General features: G+C 60.7%; 2 protein-coding genes across 19 annotated transcripts in view; both read left to right on the top strand.

The window, feature by feature from the left end:
- Positions 1 to 11,043, top strand: part of PLEKHA6 (pleckstrin homology domain containing A6) — a 49,608-nt gene extending 38,565 nt beyond the window's left edge. For 13 of the 16 annotated variants that reach the window (XM_056361708.1, XM_056361707.1, XM_056361705.1 and 10 more), the window contains 15 exons: positions 1,206 to 1,274; positions 1,711 to 1,791; positions 2,027 to 2,176; positions 2,612 to 2,707; positions 3,122 to 3,233; positions 3,391 to 3,530; positions 4,254 to 4,403; positions 5,749 to 5,875; positions 6,003 to 6,112; positions 6,378 to 6,560; positions 6,713 to 6,877; positions 7,126 to 7,259; positions 7,400 to 7,542; positions 8,161 to 8,284; positions 8,831 to 11,043. In XM_056361708.1, coding sequence (XP_056217683.1) covers positions 1,206 to 1,274; positions 1,711 to 1,791; positions 2,027 to 2,176; positions 2,612 to 2,707; positions 3,122 to 3,233; positions 3,391 to 3,530; positions 4,254 to 4,403; positions 5,749 to 5,875; positions 6,003 to 6,112; positions 6,378 to 6,560; positions 6,713 to 6,877; positions 7,126 to 7,259; positions 7,400 to 7,542; positions 8,161 to 8,276 — 1,776 coding nt within the window. In that variant the 3' untranslated portion in view covers positions 8,277 to 8,284; positions 8,831 to 11,043. The remainder of the gene's footprint in view (positions 1 to 1,205; positions 1,275 to 1,710; positions 1,792 to 2,026; positions 2,177 to 2,611; positions 2,708 to 3,121; positions 3,234 to 3,390; positions 3,531 to 4,253; positions 4,404 to 5,748; positions 5,876 to 6,002; positions 6,113 to 6,377; positions 6,561 to 6,712; positions 6,878 to 7,125; positions 7,260 to 7,399; positions 7,543 to 8,160; positions 8,285 to 8,830) is intronic. The other 3 variants (XM_056361695.1, XM_056361703.1, XM_056361698.1) reach the window with 3 other exon arrangements.
- Positions 11,044 to 12,057: 1,014 nt separating this feature from the next.
- On the top strand, positions 12,058 to 15,620 carry GOLT1A (golgi transport 1A). 3 transcript variants are annotated; one of them, XM_056362072.1, is made up of 5 exons: positions 12,058 to 12,167; positions 12,768 to 12,859; positions 13,034 to 13,150; positions 13,313 to 13,373; positions 13,559 to 15,620. In XM_056362072.1, the coding sequence occupies exons 1-5, from the start codon at positions 12,068 to 12,070 to the stop codon at positions 13,867 to 13,869; spliced, it is 681 nt and encodes a 226-aa protein (XP_056218047.1). In that variant the 5' UTR covers positions 12,058 to 12,067; the 3' UTR covers positions 13,870 to 15,620. The 3 variants fall into 3 exon arrangements, with proteins under 3 accessions (XP_056218047.1, XP_056218046.1, XP_056218048.1); XM_056362071.1 differs by having other exon boundaries at positions 12,968 to 13,150; XM_056362073.1 differs by having other exon boundaries at positions 12,968 to 13,146; positions 13,310 to 13,373; positions 13,559 to 13,692.
- The last annotated feature ends 1,276 nt before the right edge of the window (positions 15,621 to 16,896 follow it).

Below are 16,896 nucleotides of genomic sequence, written 5' to 3'. Positions count from 1 at the left end.
CAGAGACAGGGAATCCAGCCCAAGGCTCGTAAACCAAAGCATTAACTCCTGACCAAGGAGAGGAAACAGCCTTTTCCCCCCTGAGGCTCTGGCCCATTTGTTTCCTCCACCAGAGAGGGCTGCAAAAGCATTGGGATGTCCCTCCTGATGTTCGATGTTTGGCTGCAGCTCAAAGCGCAGGCGGGTCCCGTCACCTGGGAACGTGTCCCTGGATTGCTGCAACCTGCAGCCCATCATGCTGCCAGCCCTGGGCAGAGGGGTCGTGGGGCCCCACCGTGCAGCCCAGGGCATCTCCTTGGCTGTGCGAGTGTGCAGCAGCCAGGCAGTCACTGGGGGTCTCCGATGAAGGGAAGGTGCCTGTTTCCATCTGCTGTGTGCAGGGAGCAGGGACATGCTGGAGGGTGAAGCTGGAGCTGCTGAGATGCTCTCGCTGGTGGAGCTCCCTGCCCAGCGGCAGCAGCATCCCCATCCGCCAGGCTCTGCCTCCAGCCGTGCTGGGCATTTCCCAGGTTCAGGTCTCTTTGCATTTTCCTATGGTTTTAAATGGCTCTGAAGTAACATCTTGCTTTCTAGTAATAATGATCCCCTTCTTCCTATCTTGTGCCTTTCATCTTGAGATCTTGGAGGCATTTAATTGTTGAGGTCCCATTAGTAATTTAGATTTCCAGGAAAGGAAAATGACTCACAGAGAAGCCGGATGGTAAACAGGCTCTTATGCAGCAGCTGATTTATAGGTGTTTCCACTCTGCTAAGTGGGATTACAGCGTAATCTTTCTGCCTTTGTTTCCCTGCCTGTGAAATGGTGGCAGTTACACACTAGGCAGTTAATGATTCACGAGGCATCTCTTTAACTCGGCTCTTGGCGTCCTGTGGTGAGGTTGTCTCCAGCTAATTCCCGTGGCTTGCCCACCCGATGGGCAGTGGGGCTGGGAACGGGGAGGGAGGTTGTGCCTTCATCCGAGCCACCGGGCAGAGCCAGGGCGAGAGCTCCAGCACCGACATCCCATGCTGCCTGCAGCGCTCACTGCCTCCCGACTGATGCCGGTGCCTGCCCGGCCGTGCCGGCTGTGGGGAGCACATGCCGCCCCCGGAGATGTGGCTCTCGCCTCTCTCCCCACTCACGGGGATGGGGGAGAGGGGCTGGGACCTGCCTCACCTTCCCCAGGGGCTCCCGGAGCTGGGCTCACCCCAGGCTCTGCTTGCAGGTGACACCCTTCCCGGAGGCCTACAGGGAGACACTGCATGCCTACAAGATAAGCGAGCAAGACACCGATGTAAGAGCAAATGTCCGTCCTGCGTGTCCCCTCTCTGCCCCGTGCTTTTGCCCCCGTCCCCTGCAAAAGATCTGCTCTCCCTATAGAGCTGTGCCAAGTGCTCCTGCACAGCCCGGGTGGGAGCTGGTGCTGTCCCAGGTGTGGTGTGTGCCGCCTGGGGACTAAATCCTCCGTGGAGCTTAGCTGCTTGGTCTTGTCCCGTGTCCAGATTTGACCCGTGTCACCCTGGCCAGGGCTCAAGTCCCTGCAATGAGAGCAGGAGGCTGGAAACCCTCCCCAGGACCAGGCGTTGTCCCATCAATCCAGCCCTGTGGGCCACGTCCCGGCTGCATCCCGTCTCTCGTGGCTGAGCACGGAGCTGTTGGCACGGGTGCAGCCCACACACCACCTTGCTGGGCTCTCATCCTCTCCCTTTCTCTTTCCCTCCCGGGCACAGAAGCTGCTGGGGAAGCTCTGTGAGCAGAACAAGGTGCTACGGGAGCAGGAGAGGCTGGTGCAGCAGCTCCGAGCAGAGAAGGTACGTGCTGGGCAGCTCAAGCGACAGTCCGGGGTGGGCCGTGCTGCACGGTCCCAGGCAGCAACTGCTTTGCAAGGAAGCAACGTGTCCTGCTCTCCTGGGGACAGCTCAGCGGGGCTGGGGGTGATGCCCTGGCCCTGCCACAGTCCCAGGACTCCCCACGTGTTAATGGCCCGTTAAGGAGAGGAACTGTAGCTCCTGCACCAGCCAGGCTCTCACGGCTGCATCCCCCTAGGAGAGCCTGGAGAGTGCCCTGATGGGGACGCACCAGGAGCTGGAGATGTTTGGGAGCCAGCCCGCCTACCCAGAGAAGCTGCTGCACAAGAAGGAATCGCTCCAGAACCAGCTCATCAATATCCGTGTGGAGCTGTCGCAGGCCAGCACGGTAACGGGCTCCCCGTCCGCTGCAGTCCCTGGCTGTGGGTCTCTCCCCTGCCTGGTCCCTTTTCTCCCTTCCTGTAAAAAAACAGGCAGGGAAATCCCCTTGGCTGGCTGGGGACCTAGACAAGCCGAAGTCCCTCAGTGGGGACAAAGCGAATTAACCCTTGTGGTGAGCTGGCACACATGCCCCGAGCCATCTCGGCTCCTGCTTCCATCCCTGCTGTGCCAGGGTGCTGTTGGCACCTGGCATTCCCATGGGCACAGCGGAGCTGGGACCCCCCTTGCTGCCACCCCCTCCTCAGCTTGGGGACGTTGTGCTGGGTGCAGCATCCTCCTGCTTTCCTGGGTGCTCCCACACTGTCCTGGCCAGGGCTGCTGCTAGTTGGGGGAGAAACCTGCCAAAGACCCCCCCCTAACCCACCTACCTGTGCCCCCCAAGGCCTTGGCAAATAGCACTGCTGAGTACGAGAGCCTGGAAAGCGAGGTGTCCACCCTGCACGACGACCTCTGGGAGCAGCTGAACCTGGACATCCAGGTGAGCAGGACCCCACCGGCACCAGGGTCCCTCCACTGATGGTGGAAGCCCCCTGGTTCCTTCAACCCTCTGCTCCCCCTGAGGAGCCGGTTTGCAAGCGGCTGCTCCATGCTCAGCCCTTGGTGTCCTGCTTTGGTCATGGGCAAGGACAGAGGGGCTGAGGAACCTGGGCACCATCGAGGGGCTGCAGCCCAGCGCTCTCTGTGCTGCTGAGGCTCCGTCAGCTCCCCCCAGCCCATGGCGGGTACCCAGAGAGTGGAACCATGGTTCCTGGCAGGCTGCGAGTCATGGGCATGACAGCTGAGAGCCCCCCAGGCTGTGTCTGCCCCAGCTGAGCACCCCCGGATCCCTCGGCTCGGCGTGGGGCTGACAGCGGTGGGAGCTGCTCTGACCGCTGCCTCTTCTCCCCTCCAGAACGAAATGCTCAACCGGCAGATCCAGAAGGAGATCTGGCGGATCCAGGACGTGATGGAGGGGCTGAGGAAGAACAACCCATCCCGCGGCACGGACACTGCCAAGCACAGAGGTGAGTGGGGTCCGTCCCTGCCCTTGCACAGCACAAACCCCAACGTGCCGTGGCTTGGGACATCCCCGGTGCCTGTGCTGCCACCAGGCAGACGGCAGCGCCAGCTCGGGGAGGTGGAGGCGTTGATGCACGTGCTTATTTCTGCTTTTCTCCACAGTGGCCATTGGCCCCTCGGGGACGTACAGCTCCAACAGCCCTGCCAGCCCCCTGAGCTCAGCCAGCCTCACCAGCCCCCTCAGCCCCTTCTCCCTCGTCTCCGGCTCCCAGGGCTCACCCACCAAGCCAGGACCCAGCGAGGTGAGTGAGCCAGGGTGTCCCTAGGGAGCCTTTTGCCACCCGTGGATCCCCAGCCTGGCTCGCTAGCTGGCCCGAGCCCTTGCTCTTGGTGGATGGGTGGCCACCAGGCATGGAACGTGGCTGCGTTTCCTAGTGCTTTTGCCTGGGGACACAGTTTTGGCCACATCCATGGGCTACGTGTCCCTCAGTGACATCAGGGTCCACGGTCCTTGCAGGGGATGCGGCTGGGCTTTGCAGCCTTTGGGCTCCTGCATCAAGCAGCCCTGAAGGCTGAGAGCTGCTCAGCTCCAGCCTTTGGCTTCAGGACCGGCTCCTGCTGCCACCTCAGCCCCCTCTCGCTGCCCTTGCTGGTCTCACCTTCATCCACTTGGAGTTTAGGGTGGAATTTGGGGACTCCCCCACCCCACCTGGCTGCACAGAGGTGATGGCAATGTCTCCTGGGGGCTGCCAGCCCCAAGCTCGGGAGCCCCTGAGCCCTGCCTGGCCTTGCTGCCCTGGGGACGTGCAGCAGCAAGGGCAGCGCAGGAGGTGGGGAGCACTGTCCCCCTCTGCATGGGGACATGGAGACCACGGAGCCCTGGGGAGTGGCAACTGGCTGCTCTTCCTCCTCCCTTCCTTGGCTCGACGCTTCCACTGTGTGTGTCTCGATCTTTTTCTAACTCTCTCTTCCTTCCCGGCTCTCAGTGTCTCTGCTCTCACGCCTCACGCTCCTCTCCACCCCAGGAACCAGGCCCGCCTCGACCTCCCCTCCCCAAGTCCTACGTACCCCTGGAGTCTCCTCCGACTGTTCCTCCGCTCCCCAGCGAGAGCCGCCTCTGGCCGTACCCCACCTCCCCTTCCTGGCAGCAAGGCGGCGAGGTGAAGAGGGGACAGGTACCGAAACCTCTCTAGAGCAGCCCTGCAGCGGCCGCCCCGTCCTCTTCCTCCCCGAAACCTCAGCTGGCAGGGGCTGGGATGAGGCAGGCGATGGGGCTGCCCACCCTCTGCTCTGGCAGTGGGGACAGGGACAGCGTGGAGGTGGCACTTAGCTAGGGGACGGCAGCAGGTGGCTGTACCTGCCCTCTTCAAGGGGAGCAATAGGCAGTGTGCCCCCAGCAGCCTCATCATGGCCCTCCTGTCCCCACCAGGTCCCCTGCACCCACATGCAGCACCCGCTGCGCTGGCTCAGGACAGGGGCTGGCTCCTCCTGGGCAGCCCCTGAAGCTGCTGTGGTCCCCAGCATCGGCCCCTCTGCTTTCCTCTGCCCTCACCTCTCTCGCTGTCCTTCTGCAGCACCGCTCCCCACTGTGTACTACTGGCAAGCTCTGTCAGTGGGGGTGACCCCCCCGGCTCCTGCCCACCCCGGGCAAACCTGGATTTGGGAATTCTTGGTCATGCCTTGGCCATGGTCCCACCAGGGGAAGGGGCCAGGTTTGGACAGCAGGAGACACAAGTGTCCTTGCAGCCAGGGGGTCAGGATGTGTGCATGTGGGGGCTGGCACTGCAAAGCTGTGGCCGTGCTGAGCTGGGAAGGGCTACGGACCCCGCAAGTGGCACCTCCGGCAGCCGTGCAGCTGTGGGGTGGCACAGTCGTGGTTGCGTGCTGACCCACAGGGTGTAAAGGGGTGTCGGGATGCATCGTGTCCCTGCAGAGCAACAGGGTGGTTCAGGGGGGCACGCTGGGCTCCTCGGCCTGTTGCCATACCTCTCCATCACACCAGCACCGGTGCCCAGGCTCTGGGCAGGCAAGAGGGGAAGGACCCCAAAATGTCCCATTGGTCACTCTCTGCTGCTGCATGGGGACTGTCCCGGGTTCTGCCCCTGTGGGATCCTGTCCCCTCCCGTGGGCATGGGATGTTGCTGGAGCTCAGCACAGAGCCAGGGTGTCCCTGTCCTGGAGCTCTTGGGTGCCACCTCTGAGCCGTGGTGGGCTTGTCACCCCTGCAGGAAGCCTTTCCCATGCGGGAGCCCGTCCTAGGGGGACAGTGATCGCTGCCCAACCCTGACAGCCAGGGCGTAGCAGGAACGAGAGCTGCAGAGCCCTGTCAGCCCCTCTCCATGCACATTTGGGGTGCACTGGTACCATCTGGCTGGCGTCTGTGTGTCCGTCTGCTCCCCGGAGTGTGTCTGTGGGCTGTATGTCACCCTGTGGCTGTGGAGAGCTGCGGGTCTGTCCCCAGGCAGAGCACGGTCCCCAGGCAGGAGAGGGGCTCACGGGGGACCTGCTTCCCTCCTGCAGCCCAAGCCAAGCTTCGAGCAGAGCAAGAAAGAGGCGCAGCGAGCAGCCCCCAGCGGCCCCCCAGCTGAGGGGCTCCTGCAGAGCCGGCAGGAGCAGGAGGGGGAGAAGCAAGCGGCTCTCAACAAGGGTATGGCACTGGGTCAGTGGGTCCCGCTCAGCGAGCTCCCTGTGCCAGCTGGGTACCCAGAATCTTGCTGGGACCCTGCCCTTGGTCCCCGGGGGGGTTCAGCCTGACATTATGGTTTGCTCCACAGTAGGCATCGTCCCCCCCAGGACCAAGTCTCCGGCAGAGGAGGAGGTGGCGCGCACAGCCGGCGTGCCGAGGAGGAGCATCGGCGGCATGGCCAACGGGGTCAGCTCCCGGGTAGGGCTCGCCTTGAGGGGCTGGGGGCCGGGGTGGTGGGGCTGGGCTAGCAAAGCGGGGCTGTATTGCAGCCTGCGGTGAGGAGCCTGTGGCTACGTGGCTCCACATCTCACCATCCACCTCCTTGAGACCCTCTGGGCTATTTGGGCATCTCCCCCCCCATCCCGAGAGCAGGCTGAATGCAGCAGCCCCTTGCAGAGGGGCGGCTGGGGTCCGACCCTGCTGCAGGCAGGGGTGCGTGACCGTGGGGCTGGGGTCTCCCCAGGAGAGACCAAAGAGTGCCGTGTTTGCCAACGAAACGAAGGTGAAGATGAGCGTGGAGGAGCAGATCGACCGCATGAAGCGCCACCAGAGTGGCTCGATGAAGGAGAAGCGGCGCAGCCTGCAGCTCCCCAGCAGCCAGCAGCCTGACACCCCCGGCACGAAGGCACCCGCCTCCTACAAGGTGGTGAGTCCCTGCACCGGCCGTGGGACTGGGGCAAACTGGTCTTTGCTTTGCAGAGTGCTCGAGGTCCCTGACAGAGCAGAGGGGACACTGGGGGCTGGGGCGGGGGACTGTGCCATGCCAAGGGGTCTCAGGGGAGCTGGGGTCCCCCGCAGGTGCGCCGGCACCGTAGCATCCATGAGGTGGACATCTCCGACCTGGAGGCAGCACTACGCTCTGATGACCCCAGCAAGGTCTACGAGACACCCCAGGAGGAGATCGCCCGGCTGCGCAAGATGGAGCTGGAGCCGCAGCACTACGACGTGGACATTAACAAGGAGGTGAGGACAGGCTGTCCTGGAGCAGCTGGCAGCTCGGGGACGGGGCATCCCTCCCTCCACACCCTGCACTGGGGGGGGGGTCAATCCATCCTCCTGCATCGGTTAGGGTCCTGAAGCTGCTGGCCATGCCCGGCCAGGGGCTGCCCTTACCCAGGCAGGTGCTGGGAGTGAGTGGGACAAGTGGGTGCTGGGGTGGGGGTGGGTCCTCTGTGGCCAGCACACAGCTCAGCCCTCGCTGCTGCACCCAGCTCTCCACGCCGGACAAAGTCCTCATCCCTGAGCGGTACATTGAACTGGAGCCTGATACGCCACTCAGCCCCGAGGAGATGAAGGAGAAGCAGAAGAAGGTGGAAAGGATCAAGACCCTCATTGCCAAATCCAGGTGAGGCTGCTGTGCCCATGCCCAGACGGGCCATCCCGGGGTGCACCCCACCACCCACCTGCACCCCTTCCCCGGCCATCTCCGCGGGGTCTGGCCCGCTGCGGCTGGGCACAGGTAGTGATGTCGGGTGTTCTGCGCAGCCTGCAGAACGTCATCCCCCTGGGCGAGGGGGAGGTGGATGCCCCCCAGGACCCCGAGACCCAGCTGCAGGAGCAGGAGAAGAGGATAGAGATCTCATGTGCTCTGGCTGCCGAGGCCTCGCGCCGGGGCCGCATGCTCTCGGGTAAGGCACGGGGGGGCACAGAGGGTCGGAGCCTGCCAGCCCCGTGGAGAGCAGACCACAGGTAGCGTTACGTGCCAGGAGGGCAGGGCGGATCAGGCAGGTGGGATGCAAGACTGGTTTATGGATGGACAGGCAGCAAAAGCAGCAGGGGGCCAATATGGGCAGGAGATTGGGCTGCACTGGTCCTGGGGCAGGGCACTGGTCAGTGGGAGAGCCAGCCTGGTGATGCCGGCAGCTGCCAGGACCTTGCCTGCGGTGCCGGGGGCTGCCTTCCCGTGCATCGCCGCTTTGGCTGGGCACAGGTTTCAGCACCTTGTCAGCAGCCTTGGCAAGGCTGCAGGATGGGAACGCCTGGCCGTGCAGCACGCGGTGGCACACCGTGCCAGAGCCAGCATGGTGGCACGCCATGCCTTGTCCATGAGGAGCCCTGCGGGGAGCTCACGTGTGCGCGCGCGGCCGGGTGCCGCTGTGGCTGTTTGTCCTGACCGCGCTTGCTTCCCCCCTTCCTTCCTCTCCGTTTCCTCCCCTCCGCTAACCTCTCGCTGGGGTCACCTCCTTCCCCTCGCCGCTGCCGGCAGCTTGTGTTCTTCACGCCCTTCTCCCATTTCTTGTTTCCAGCTCAATGCGCTACCCCAAGCCCTCCCACCTCCCCAGCCTCCCCGACTCCACCGACCAACCCCCTCTCGTCTGAAACATCCCGGGTCGCCGACAACAGCCATTTTATGCGTGTCTGAGCCATGAAGTAAGCACCTCTTCTCTCTACTTCATCCCATCCTCCCTCCATCCTGGGGGGCCGGGCGGGGGGCGCCTCTTCTGCGCCCGGCATCCGTCCATCACTGCTTGCTCCAGCTAACGTTGCCCGAGCCACGTCAGCCCCGTCTCCTCCCATGGACCAAGTGCAAGTGTTCTCCAAGGCAAAGCCCCCCGGGCTGGGTCAGCCAGGGACCCCAGCGGGGGTGGGGGGAGCTCAGCAGGCTGCCGCAGGCTGGGGACCCCATGCAGGGAGCAAAAGTTGCGGGGGGGGGAGGGTCTTGAGGCCGGGCTATGGGGGTACACCTGCCCTGGTATGTCCATGTTGGTAGCTGCAAAGTGGGGGGACAGAGTGTCCCCTTGCTCGGTTGGAGGTTACCCGCAGGGAGCTGGGGGCATAGAGCCAAATATGTGCTAGTTTTTCCTCTGAGCAGGGCAGGAGAGGGGTCCGGAGGGGGGGGGGGGGGGGGGGCACGGGGGCTGCCCCACCGCTGGGCAGCCCCGTGCATAGCTCAGCCACGCTCTCCTCTCCCTCCAGCTCAAGCGCTGGCTGCTGCCGGCGCCATCAAGTTCCACGGGGCCACGTTTTAGCACCCCGACATGACACCGAACCTCTCGCCATCATTTTTGATTCTCCTGGACCCCCACCCCCTCCACTGATGGTGAGACCACCCGGCACGGCCGAGCGGGGAGATGCAGTACCAACAGCACCAGCTGCTCTACCCTGTCCTGGAGGAGATGTGTGAGCTCTGGGAGGCCGTTTGCTGGAGCGGGGGCCCCCGAGGAGCCCCCAGGCTGCCAGCTGGCACAGGGACAGATCCACAGTGTCCTGGTGTCAGGCTTGCATGGACAGCCGGGCAGGGGCAGCTGCAGCAGTGGCCACTGGCACAGCAGCCATCTCCCTGCCAGGGCAGCCCTGGGGGAGCGTAGGACTCCCCGGGCTCCCCATGCTGATGCGTTGGTCTCCCAGAGGTCTGTGAAGGGGCTCTTCTGGATGGAGACCAGTCAGTGCCCACCACGGATGGTGCTTCCACCTTACACTGGACCTGGATGCTCCATCTCTGCTCCTCGGGCGCTTCTTCCCTTCCCTGTGCCCTGAATCTGCTTTTAGCATCCAGCTGGCTGGGGGTGGTTGCCGGCAGAGCCTGGCCTGTCCCATTGCTCCTCATGCTGGTGGCTCAGCAGGAGGAAGAAGGAGCTGTGTCGGGAAGAGGATGGATGGAGGTGGGACTGGAGGAGACATGGAGGTGCCGGGGGGGAGTGCTGCGCTTGGGGTCAGGGCGGTACAAGGGCTGCCTGGGGCACTGGTTTGCCACTGGTGCGGAGCAGGAGGTCAAGGCAGGGACTGGGATGTTGCACAGGAGCAGAGGAGCAGTGTGGGGAGCTGAGGTGCTGGGCAGGACGGCAAAGCCGCGGGCTCGGCAGGGATCCCTTTGCAGTGGATGGGGACAGTGATGACAAGGGGAAGGGGACTGTGGCCAGGCAGCAGCAGCAGGGCTCGTCCTCAGCGCGGGGAGCAGCATCCTGGCTGCCCCCATCCTGCCGTCATCACCTCTGCCTCAGCCCCCCTGAAAATCTGGCGCTGCGTCTCACCCCAAGACCTTGCCATTGCACTCCAGACCCTTCGGTTTGTTTGGTTTTCCTGTAGCACCTTGACCCTTTTCTTTAGCTTTCTGGAGGGAGGAAAAAAAAGCTGGTTCTTCCAGGAAAGGTGGAATCCCTCGCAAGGTTGCGCACTTGGCAGGGCTGCCCCGACAGGGCTGGGGCGAGCAAGGCAGATGGAGTGAGGAGCGAGGTACGTCCATCCTGCAGCGATTTCCCTACTAGCCTGATCCTGACACCCACCAGGACCCCTGCCCCGTGCTCCCCTCTCTGCATCCCCGTCACCCCCCACGCACCCCATCGTAGCAATACTGGTAGGAACCCAGGAGCCCCAAGTCCTGCTCCGCTCCCGAGCCTCCCGCAGCCCTCTTAGCTCATAAAGCTGGCCCTTTATTTTGCTATTACATGCCTTAATATATGTTTTATGGAAATTATACATTTATAATATATATCTATATTTGTTTTTCTCTTCTTTTCTGGGAGGTACTGTTTTGTGCTAAGCTCTCTCCGCAGGGTTGTTGGCACCAGCCCTGCCAATGAGTTACAAAAGCAGATTCTTTGCCAATTTATCAGAAGGAAAAAAAAAAAAAAAAAAAACCAAACCTATTTAAAAAATATATATTTTTTCTGCTTTTATTAAAAGCAAATTTATTTAAAATAAAATATAAAAGAGACTGTAAGTTTTAAGAGATGATGCGTTTATTTCCCTGTCCCTGAGCGCAGTGGTGTGGCGGCCGGGGCGGGCTCCCCAGCTCGTGTAACTGGGGCAGACCCCACTTACACCGGCTGTGGGGACACCGCCGGCAGCGTGCTGGGGACTGCCAACATGCTGGGGACCATGGTGCGTGGCTGTGGCCCACACAGAGGCTGTGCTGCCCAGCAAGGAGCCCAAGGGGCACGCAGACCCGTAGGCAGCGATTCCTCCCGTCTCTGGGGACTGGAGGGGATGAGGAGCATCCCAGTGCTCCTGCCCCTGGTGTGCCTGGAGCCACCAGAAGGCTCCATGCCGTGGTGGCCGGGTCTGATCCCCATGATGTGAGTGCAGCTCGGTGCACCGGGACCCCATGGCTGCCCTATTGTGGAACCCGGCGGTTGTTACTTTGTTTTTTGATTTTGTTTTTTTTTTAAAAAAAAAAAAAAAACAACAAACTTAATTCTTAATTTTATTTTGGTTATTATTTTTCATAACACTTCATATACCAGTGACTTGTAACCGAGAAAGGATTTGCATCGGGAGGAAATCTATTTATGCACTGGGGAGGGTGGGAGGGGAGGCATTTGTTTTCTGGGGTTTTTTGCTAGTGTTAGAGAAATAAAAGTATCTAAGAAACAACAAGGTGTCCGTGTCTTTCGTCTAGAGGTGACCTCGGATAACAATTTTAATATTAGGCCAAAGAGATGACAGATGAATGGCTATAGCATCTCCACAGGCAAGGAAGGGTCTCACCTCGCCCATAGCTCACTCCAGGGCTGGTGGCACCTTCTCCTCCCTCTCCCTGTTTTGGGGGGTTCGCTGTCCCGGTGGAGTTTATTTTACCTGTAGCTGCTCGGTAGCCAGCTCTCACGGAGGGATAAAACCCACATTTGTACCTGGCAAGTTTGTATAAAGCCAAGGAATAAAAGCAGATGGTTTGTAAGTAGCTGGTACGTGGAGCTGGTCCCTGCGGGCTTTCTCGAGGGATGTGGGTGCAGAGGTCCCAGGGGTGACATGTGCCACACAGGGACCCTGCGTTGCAGGTCTGGCTGAGCCATCAGCCCTGCACTGGGCAGCAAACTGGGGGGGCAGGGGCACAGCGGATGCCAGAGCTCCCCTCCAGCCTGGCTGCCAGCTGGGACCGACCCTCCTGCCCCGTGCGATGCTCGGTGAGGATGCTGCAGGGAGCTGTGCGTGCAGCACCCAGGCCTGTGCGGGGCTCCCTCCCAGCCGGGGGGTCACGGTGCCCCGGGTACCACTCAGACACCCCACGGGACACCACAGCTGTGTGCACCCCCCTTTTGGGATCCGCTCCAAGCACTGCCCATCCCTTCCCAGGGACAACTGCAGGGAGGGCAGGGACCAGTGGCCACCAGCCCTTATGTGTCACCCTGCAGCGATGCCCAGCCACTGTGTCCCCCCCAAAAGAGGTGCTGCCACTGCAGGGCAGGCACTGCCGGGATGTTAATGATTTGCACGATGACGTGGGGACTAAAGGCCTTTCCAAGGGTCACTGCCGGGAAGGCACCCTCGCCCAGCCCCGCTGCCAGCAACATGGTGTCTCTGACCGACTTCCAGCGTAAGTGGGTGGGCAGGGGGTGGCCGTGTCCCGGCAGCGATGCCCCTCCCTGTGGGACCAGGGCACACTGTGGGGGTGCTCCGCAGCACTGAGCCAGGAAGCTGCGGGCTGGGGGGGCTGGGGTGATGGCAAGCCCCATGCTGGGGCAGGGGGGGGACACGGTGGGAGCCCTGCCAGGACACGGGGGGCAGGCAGGGCTGGGTGTGGGGACCAGCACTGGGGTCCTGCAGAGCCCCCCATCTGCCCAGGTCTGCAGCAGGAACAGCAAGCAGGGGAGAACATCTCCAGCCTCACCCACCGGCTCCCTGCACCAACACCCTTCGTGCCACTATTCAGAAAAATGTTGGAAATGGTCTTCCCATTTATTTTTTTCTTTATGGTTTATCCCGTATCCAGAAGCCCAGATGGGTTTCTAGGGTACTGACAGACTCCCCAAGGCTTGGGCAGATTGAAAGGCTGTTTCTAAGCTTTGGAGAGAAATCCAAAGCACATTTCTGGGAGGGAATGAGCCAGAAAGTTGCTGAGGAGCACAACTGCAGCTCGAGGTGGGACCTGAGCCATGTGCCCAAGCCTCCGTCTCAGCTCTCCCGTTCTCCACAGGGATCGGTGTGGGACTGGTTGGCTTCGGCCTCTTCTTTGTCCTTTTTGGGATGCTCTTGTACTTCGACTCAGTGCTCCTGGCCTTTGGGAACGTGAGTACAGTGGGGCTGTGACTCCCGCAGCAGGCACTGACGCCCAGGATGGAGCAAAGGGTCCACCTGGGCAGGGCTCCTCTGACCTGCTCCCCTGCATCCTCCCAGATCCTCTTCCTCTCTGGCTTGGTCTTCATCATCGGCTTCAGGAGGACCTTCACCTTCTTCTTCCAGCGGCCAAAGCTGAAGGGCACCAGCTTCTTCCTCGGGGGGGTCCTCATCGTCCTGCTGCGGTGGCCTCTCCTGGGCATGCTGCTGGAGGCTTATGGCTTCATCACCCTCTTCAGGTCCGTCCCACAGCACCCGGCCATCCCGGCACGGCATGGGTATCCCGGCCTGAGGAGCTGGGGCTGGGGATCTTTGTGTCCTGCAGCCCTGGGCAGAGCCCCCGTTGCTCCCAATAGCAAAATTCTGGCACGGATATTAACAGAAACTTTTGTTTTGACACAGGAGTTTTTTCCCAGTGGCTTTTGGGTTTTTGGGCTCGCTGGTAAACATCCCTGTGCTGAGCAAGGTAAGCAGGGTGCTGGGCACAGTTCGCAGGGGCTGGTGTGACCCTTAGGGTTTGCAATCCTTGGGTGATATCCATCCCAATTGCCATGGTTGGGACCAGACAGGGAAAGCCATCGCAGCCTCCCCGCACCCCCCAGGGATGCAGTGAAGGATTTTCATGCTGATCAGGATTTGTCCCTCTTGCAGCTCCTGCAGAAGGTGGGAGACAGCGGCTCCGTGGTGTGACCTGTGAGATAGGCTGGATCGCTGGAGATGGGATGGCACAAGCGAGCACTGGGTCCAGCTCTCCCACGGTGGGCTGCTGCCTCTCAGCCCTGGGACCCTCAGTGCTGGTCGGAGCCACCCCTGCTCCGGGGACGGTGCCTCACCGCCCTGTGGGGCTCCCACAGGAGCTCCTGAGCAAGGCTCCGGGGACCAAGCACTGTGCCAGGCAGGCTTCTGGACGTATTAGCATTATTTTATTCTTTCTGTCTTCCCCTGTGGAAAGATTTAATTAAAATTGTGTCTGAGACTGAGCTCAGATTGTGCTCCTTTCCTGTGGCTCAAGGCTTGCTCCAGCTCTGGCATCTCCTAATGTCACCAAGAGCATCATGGCCACGGCTGGAGGCGGCCCAGGGACCTTCCCATGGCCATGACTGGAGGTGGCACAAGGACCTTCCCATCGCCACAGCTGGAGGTGGCACAAGGACCTTCCCATGGCCATGACTGGAGGTGGCACAAGGACCTTCCCATCGCCGCAGCTGGAGGTGGCACAAGGACCTTCCCATGGCCATGACTGGAGGTGGCACAAGGACCTTCCCATGGCCATGACTGGAGGTGGCACAAGGACCTTCCCATCGCCGCAGCTGGAGGTGGCACAAGGACCTTCCCATGGCCATGACTGGAGGTGGCACAAGGACCTTCCCATTGCCACGGCTGGAGGTGGCCCAGGGACCTTCCCATGGCCATGACTGGAGGTGGCCCAGGGACCTTCCCATGGCCATGACTGGAGGTGGCATGGGGACCTTCTGGTGGCCGTGGCTCCCGGCTGCCCTTGCCATGAGCTCCAGCTGGCTCGGTCAGCCCTGGCTTACAGGCAGGGGCAGTGGCATTGCCTTCCCATGCGTCCCGCAGGGATGTGGGCTGCAGAGGGCAGAGCCCAGGGAGCCACGGGAGAGGGCAGAGAAGGTTAGGAAAACACCCATTAGACCACATTAACATTTCATGACCTGATCAGAGGAGAGTAAATTATCCTGTTCAAATTCAGCGACCATGAAAAAGCAAATGACATCTGGGGTTATTAATTAATTGAGAGATGCTGGGGTGGGAGGGGGGACCTGGAGCAAATCCACGGAGTTACAGTGCTGACATCTCTGAGCACTATGGGCCAGGACTTGCATTTCCCATAGACCCGTTTCCTGTGGGATGAGGTCGGGACGGAGCAGAGCTGGACCCGATGGCTGCTGCCTGGCTGGCCGGAGCTGGTGGGAGCCACAGCAGCGGTGGTGGACACTGGGACAGCTCTGCCGGGGTTTGAGCCAGGGCAACATCTCCAGCACCTGATGCCCACCCCAATGCCAGCGTGGGTGCTGGGGGAGCTGGCTGCTACCCATCACCTGGATGTCTGCACCACTCTGGAGATCCCATGGCTTACGCCGCAGGGGGGATCCAGCCCTATCCACTGGCATTCAAAGCACCTTTTCATCTGCTGTGCATCCTCGCAGCCCCAGCACACCTCCTGGGAGGGCAATGGGAAGCTGCTGCTTTCCAGCCTGTTCCTGCAGGGACAGAAAGGGGCTGTTCTGGGTGGCTGCTGGGGTCCCATCACATGGCATCACCTACCATGTCCCCTCTGTGTCCTCTCTGCAGCTGATTTGACCTCAAGAACCGTTCAGGCCCAGGTACATCAGGTGCTTTTAAACACTGCTCGAGGCAGGACCTGTGCTGCTGGATGCTCTGGGGGACGAGCATCTCCCGGTGTGAGAGGCTGGCTGCTTGCAGGGAGACCTTCATGGCCGGCAGGAATCTGAGGACAGCACAAAGCTCTCCTAGCTTAATGTCAGATGATTCTAAAGAAGCTATTTTTTTCGGGCTGCAGAAACTCCTCTCCCTAGGAGCACAGCCGGCACTGCCAGAGAACTGGTTGGATAACTCAGCGGGTCTGTGCGATCAGAGACACGAGCTGAATGGATGTGAGCCAGGTTTCTATGAGCACTTGGGAAGCTGGGTGCAAGCAAAAGTTTAATTAAACCAAGGCAATCACATCAAAGCTGGTCCCTGTGCAGATACTCTTCTTAACTTGCAAGAATTAATTAATGAGTTTGAGTTAAACCTGTTCCCTCTTGATGGAAGCGCAGCCTGATTGAGCTGGTGGCTGTGCCTGTTGGCGCTTAGCAGGCACCGCACCGGTGCCCAGGTTTGTGGTGGGTTTGCACCAGGTGAAAGCAGAGCTGGGAACTGCTCTGGCTGCTCAGGTGATGTGCAGTAACTCATCTGAGCACCCAAACCCCAGCCCAGCAGCCAGGCTGAGCCCTGGGTTACAGACGATGAGCTCCCCAGCAGGGATAAATCAGGGCAGCCCCTTCCCCAAGTTGGGGATGGTTGCTTTTGGATCCCTGAGGGGGTCTGGCTCAGGGGAAGAGGCTCCCTTGCTGCTGGTTTTGAGGGGGTGCCTTTACTTTGGGTGCAGATTGCAGCAGAAGGCTCTGGGGAAGGGGTAAGAAGAGCCAGCAGCTTCCTGGCATCAGCTTGGCTGTGGGCAGGAGGAAGGTAGATGGGGGTCCAGCCCTGCTGGTATCAGGGCCAGCTTTGATGATAAAGCAGAGGGGTCTGGAGAGAGCTGGGCAGCTACTTGTGGAGGAGGGATGGGAGAGGGAGGATGAGCTTGGACATCGTGGGAGTGAGGGCTGCAGCCTCTCTGATGCCTATCTGTGATTCCTGTCTTTGCTTTACCCTAGCTGAACCTCATACCTGGGCTGCACAGCAACTTTTCCTGGCCATGTTTTGTCTTTGGGACTTCACCAGAAGAAAGAGGAATGGTACCAGAGATGTTCTGTGCAAGATAAGGTGATTCCCATGCTTTAACGCCCCATCTCTCTGGCAGCAAGCATGGATGAGCAGGGTGTGCACTCTGGGTGCTGTAAGGTGCTGTCACTTCACCCTGCTGGGAAAATCAAGTCAGGATGGAGCACCATCCCTGGGTGGCTGTGAATGATGCTTCCCATCAGGCTCCAAAATGAGCTAGGGAAAGGCTGTGAGCTGCCTCTGGGATGGAGCAGGCAGCAGCAAGCCAGAGCTCCTCTCCCCAGCTTGCATTGCTGAAGCTTATTGCAGGGGAATATTTTCCCTTTTGTTCAGTAAATTGCTATTTCAATGTGCCCTGCCAGAGCAGTTTTGGTTTCAAGCAAACACTTTGGGTGAAGCCCTGGCTCTGCTGACGTCAATGGCTGAATTCCCCCAGTGCTGGTGCCATCCAGAGCCTCCTCCAAGTCCTTCCCAAAAGTTGCTTTTACGCTCGACCTCTTCAGTCATCCAAAACAAGGATC

Source organism: Falco biarmicus, chromosome 16 (genome assembly GCF_023638135.1).
Source record: "Falco biarmicus isolate bFalBia1 chromosome 16, bFalBia1.pri, whole genome shotgun sequence".
Classification (NCBI taxonomy): domain Eukaryota; kingdom Metazoa; phylum Chordata; class Aves; order Falconiformes; family Falconidae; genus Falco; species Falco biarmicus.
This window is presented reverse-complemented; position numbering and strand designations above follow the sequence as displayed.

Excerpts from the sequence above, each read along its gene's own strand:
- GOLT1A (XM_056362071.1), top strand. The coding sequence starts at position 12,068 with ATGACGTGGGGACTAAAGGCCTTTCCAAGGGTCACTGCCGGGAAGGCA. Across the intron at positions 12,168-12,767 it reads GTCTCTGACCGACTTCCAGC|GGATCGGTGTGGGACTGGTT; the intron begins GTAAGTGGGTGG and ends CGTTCTCCACAG. Across the intron at positions 12,860-12,967 it reads TGCTCCTGGCCTTTGGGAAC|ATCCTCTTCCTCTCTGGCTT; the intron begins GTGAGTACAGTG and ends GCATCCTCCCAG.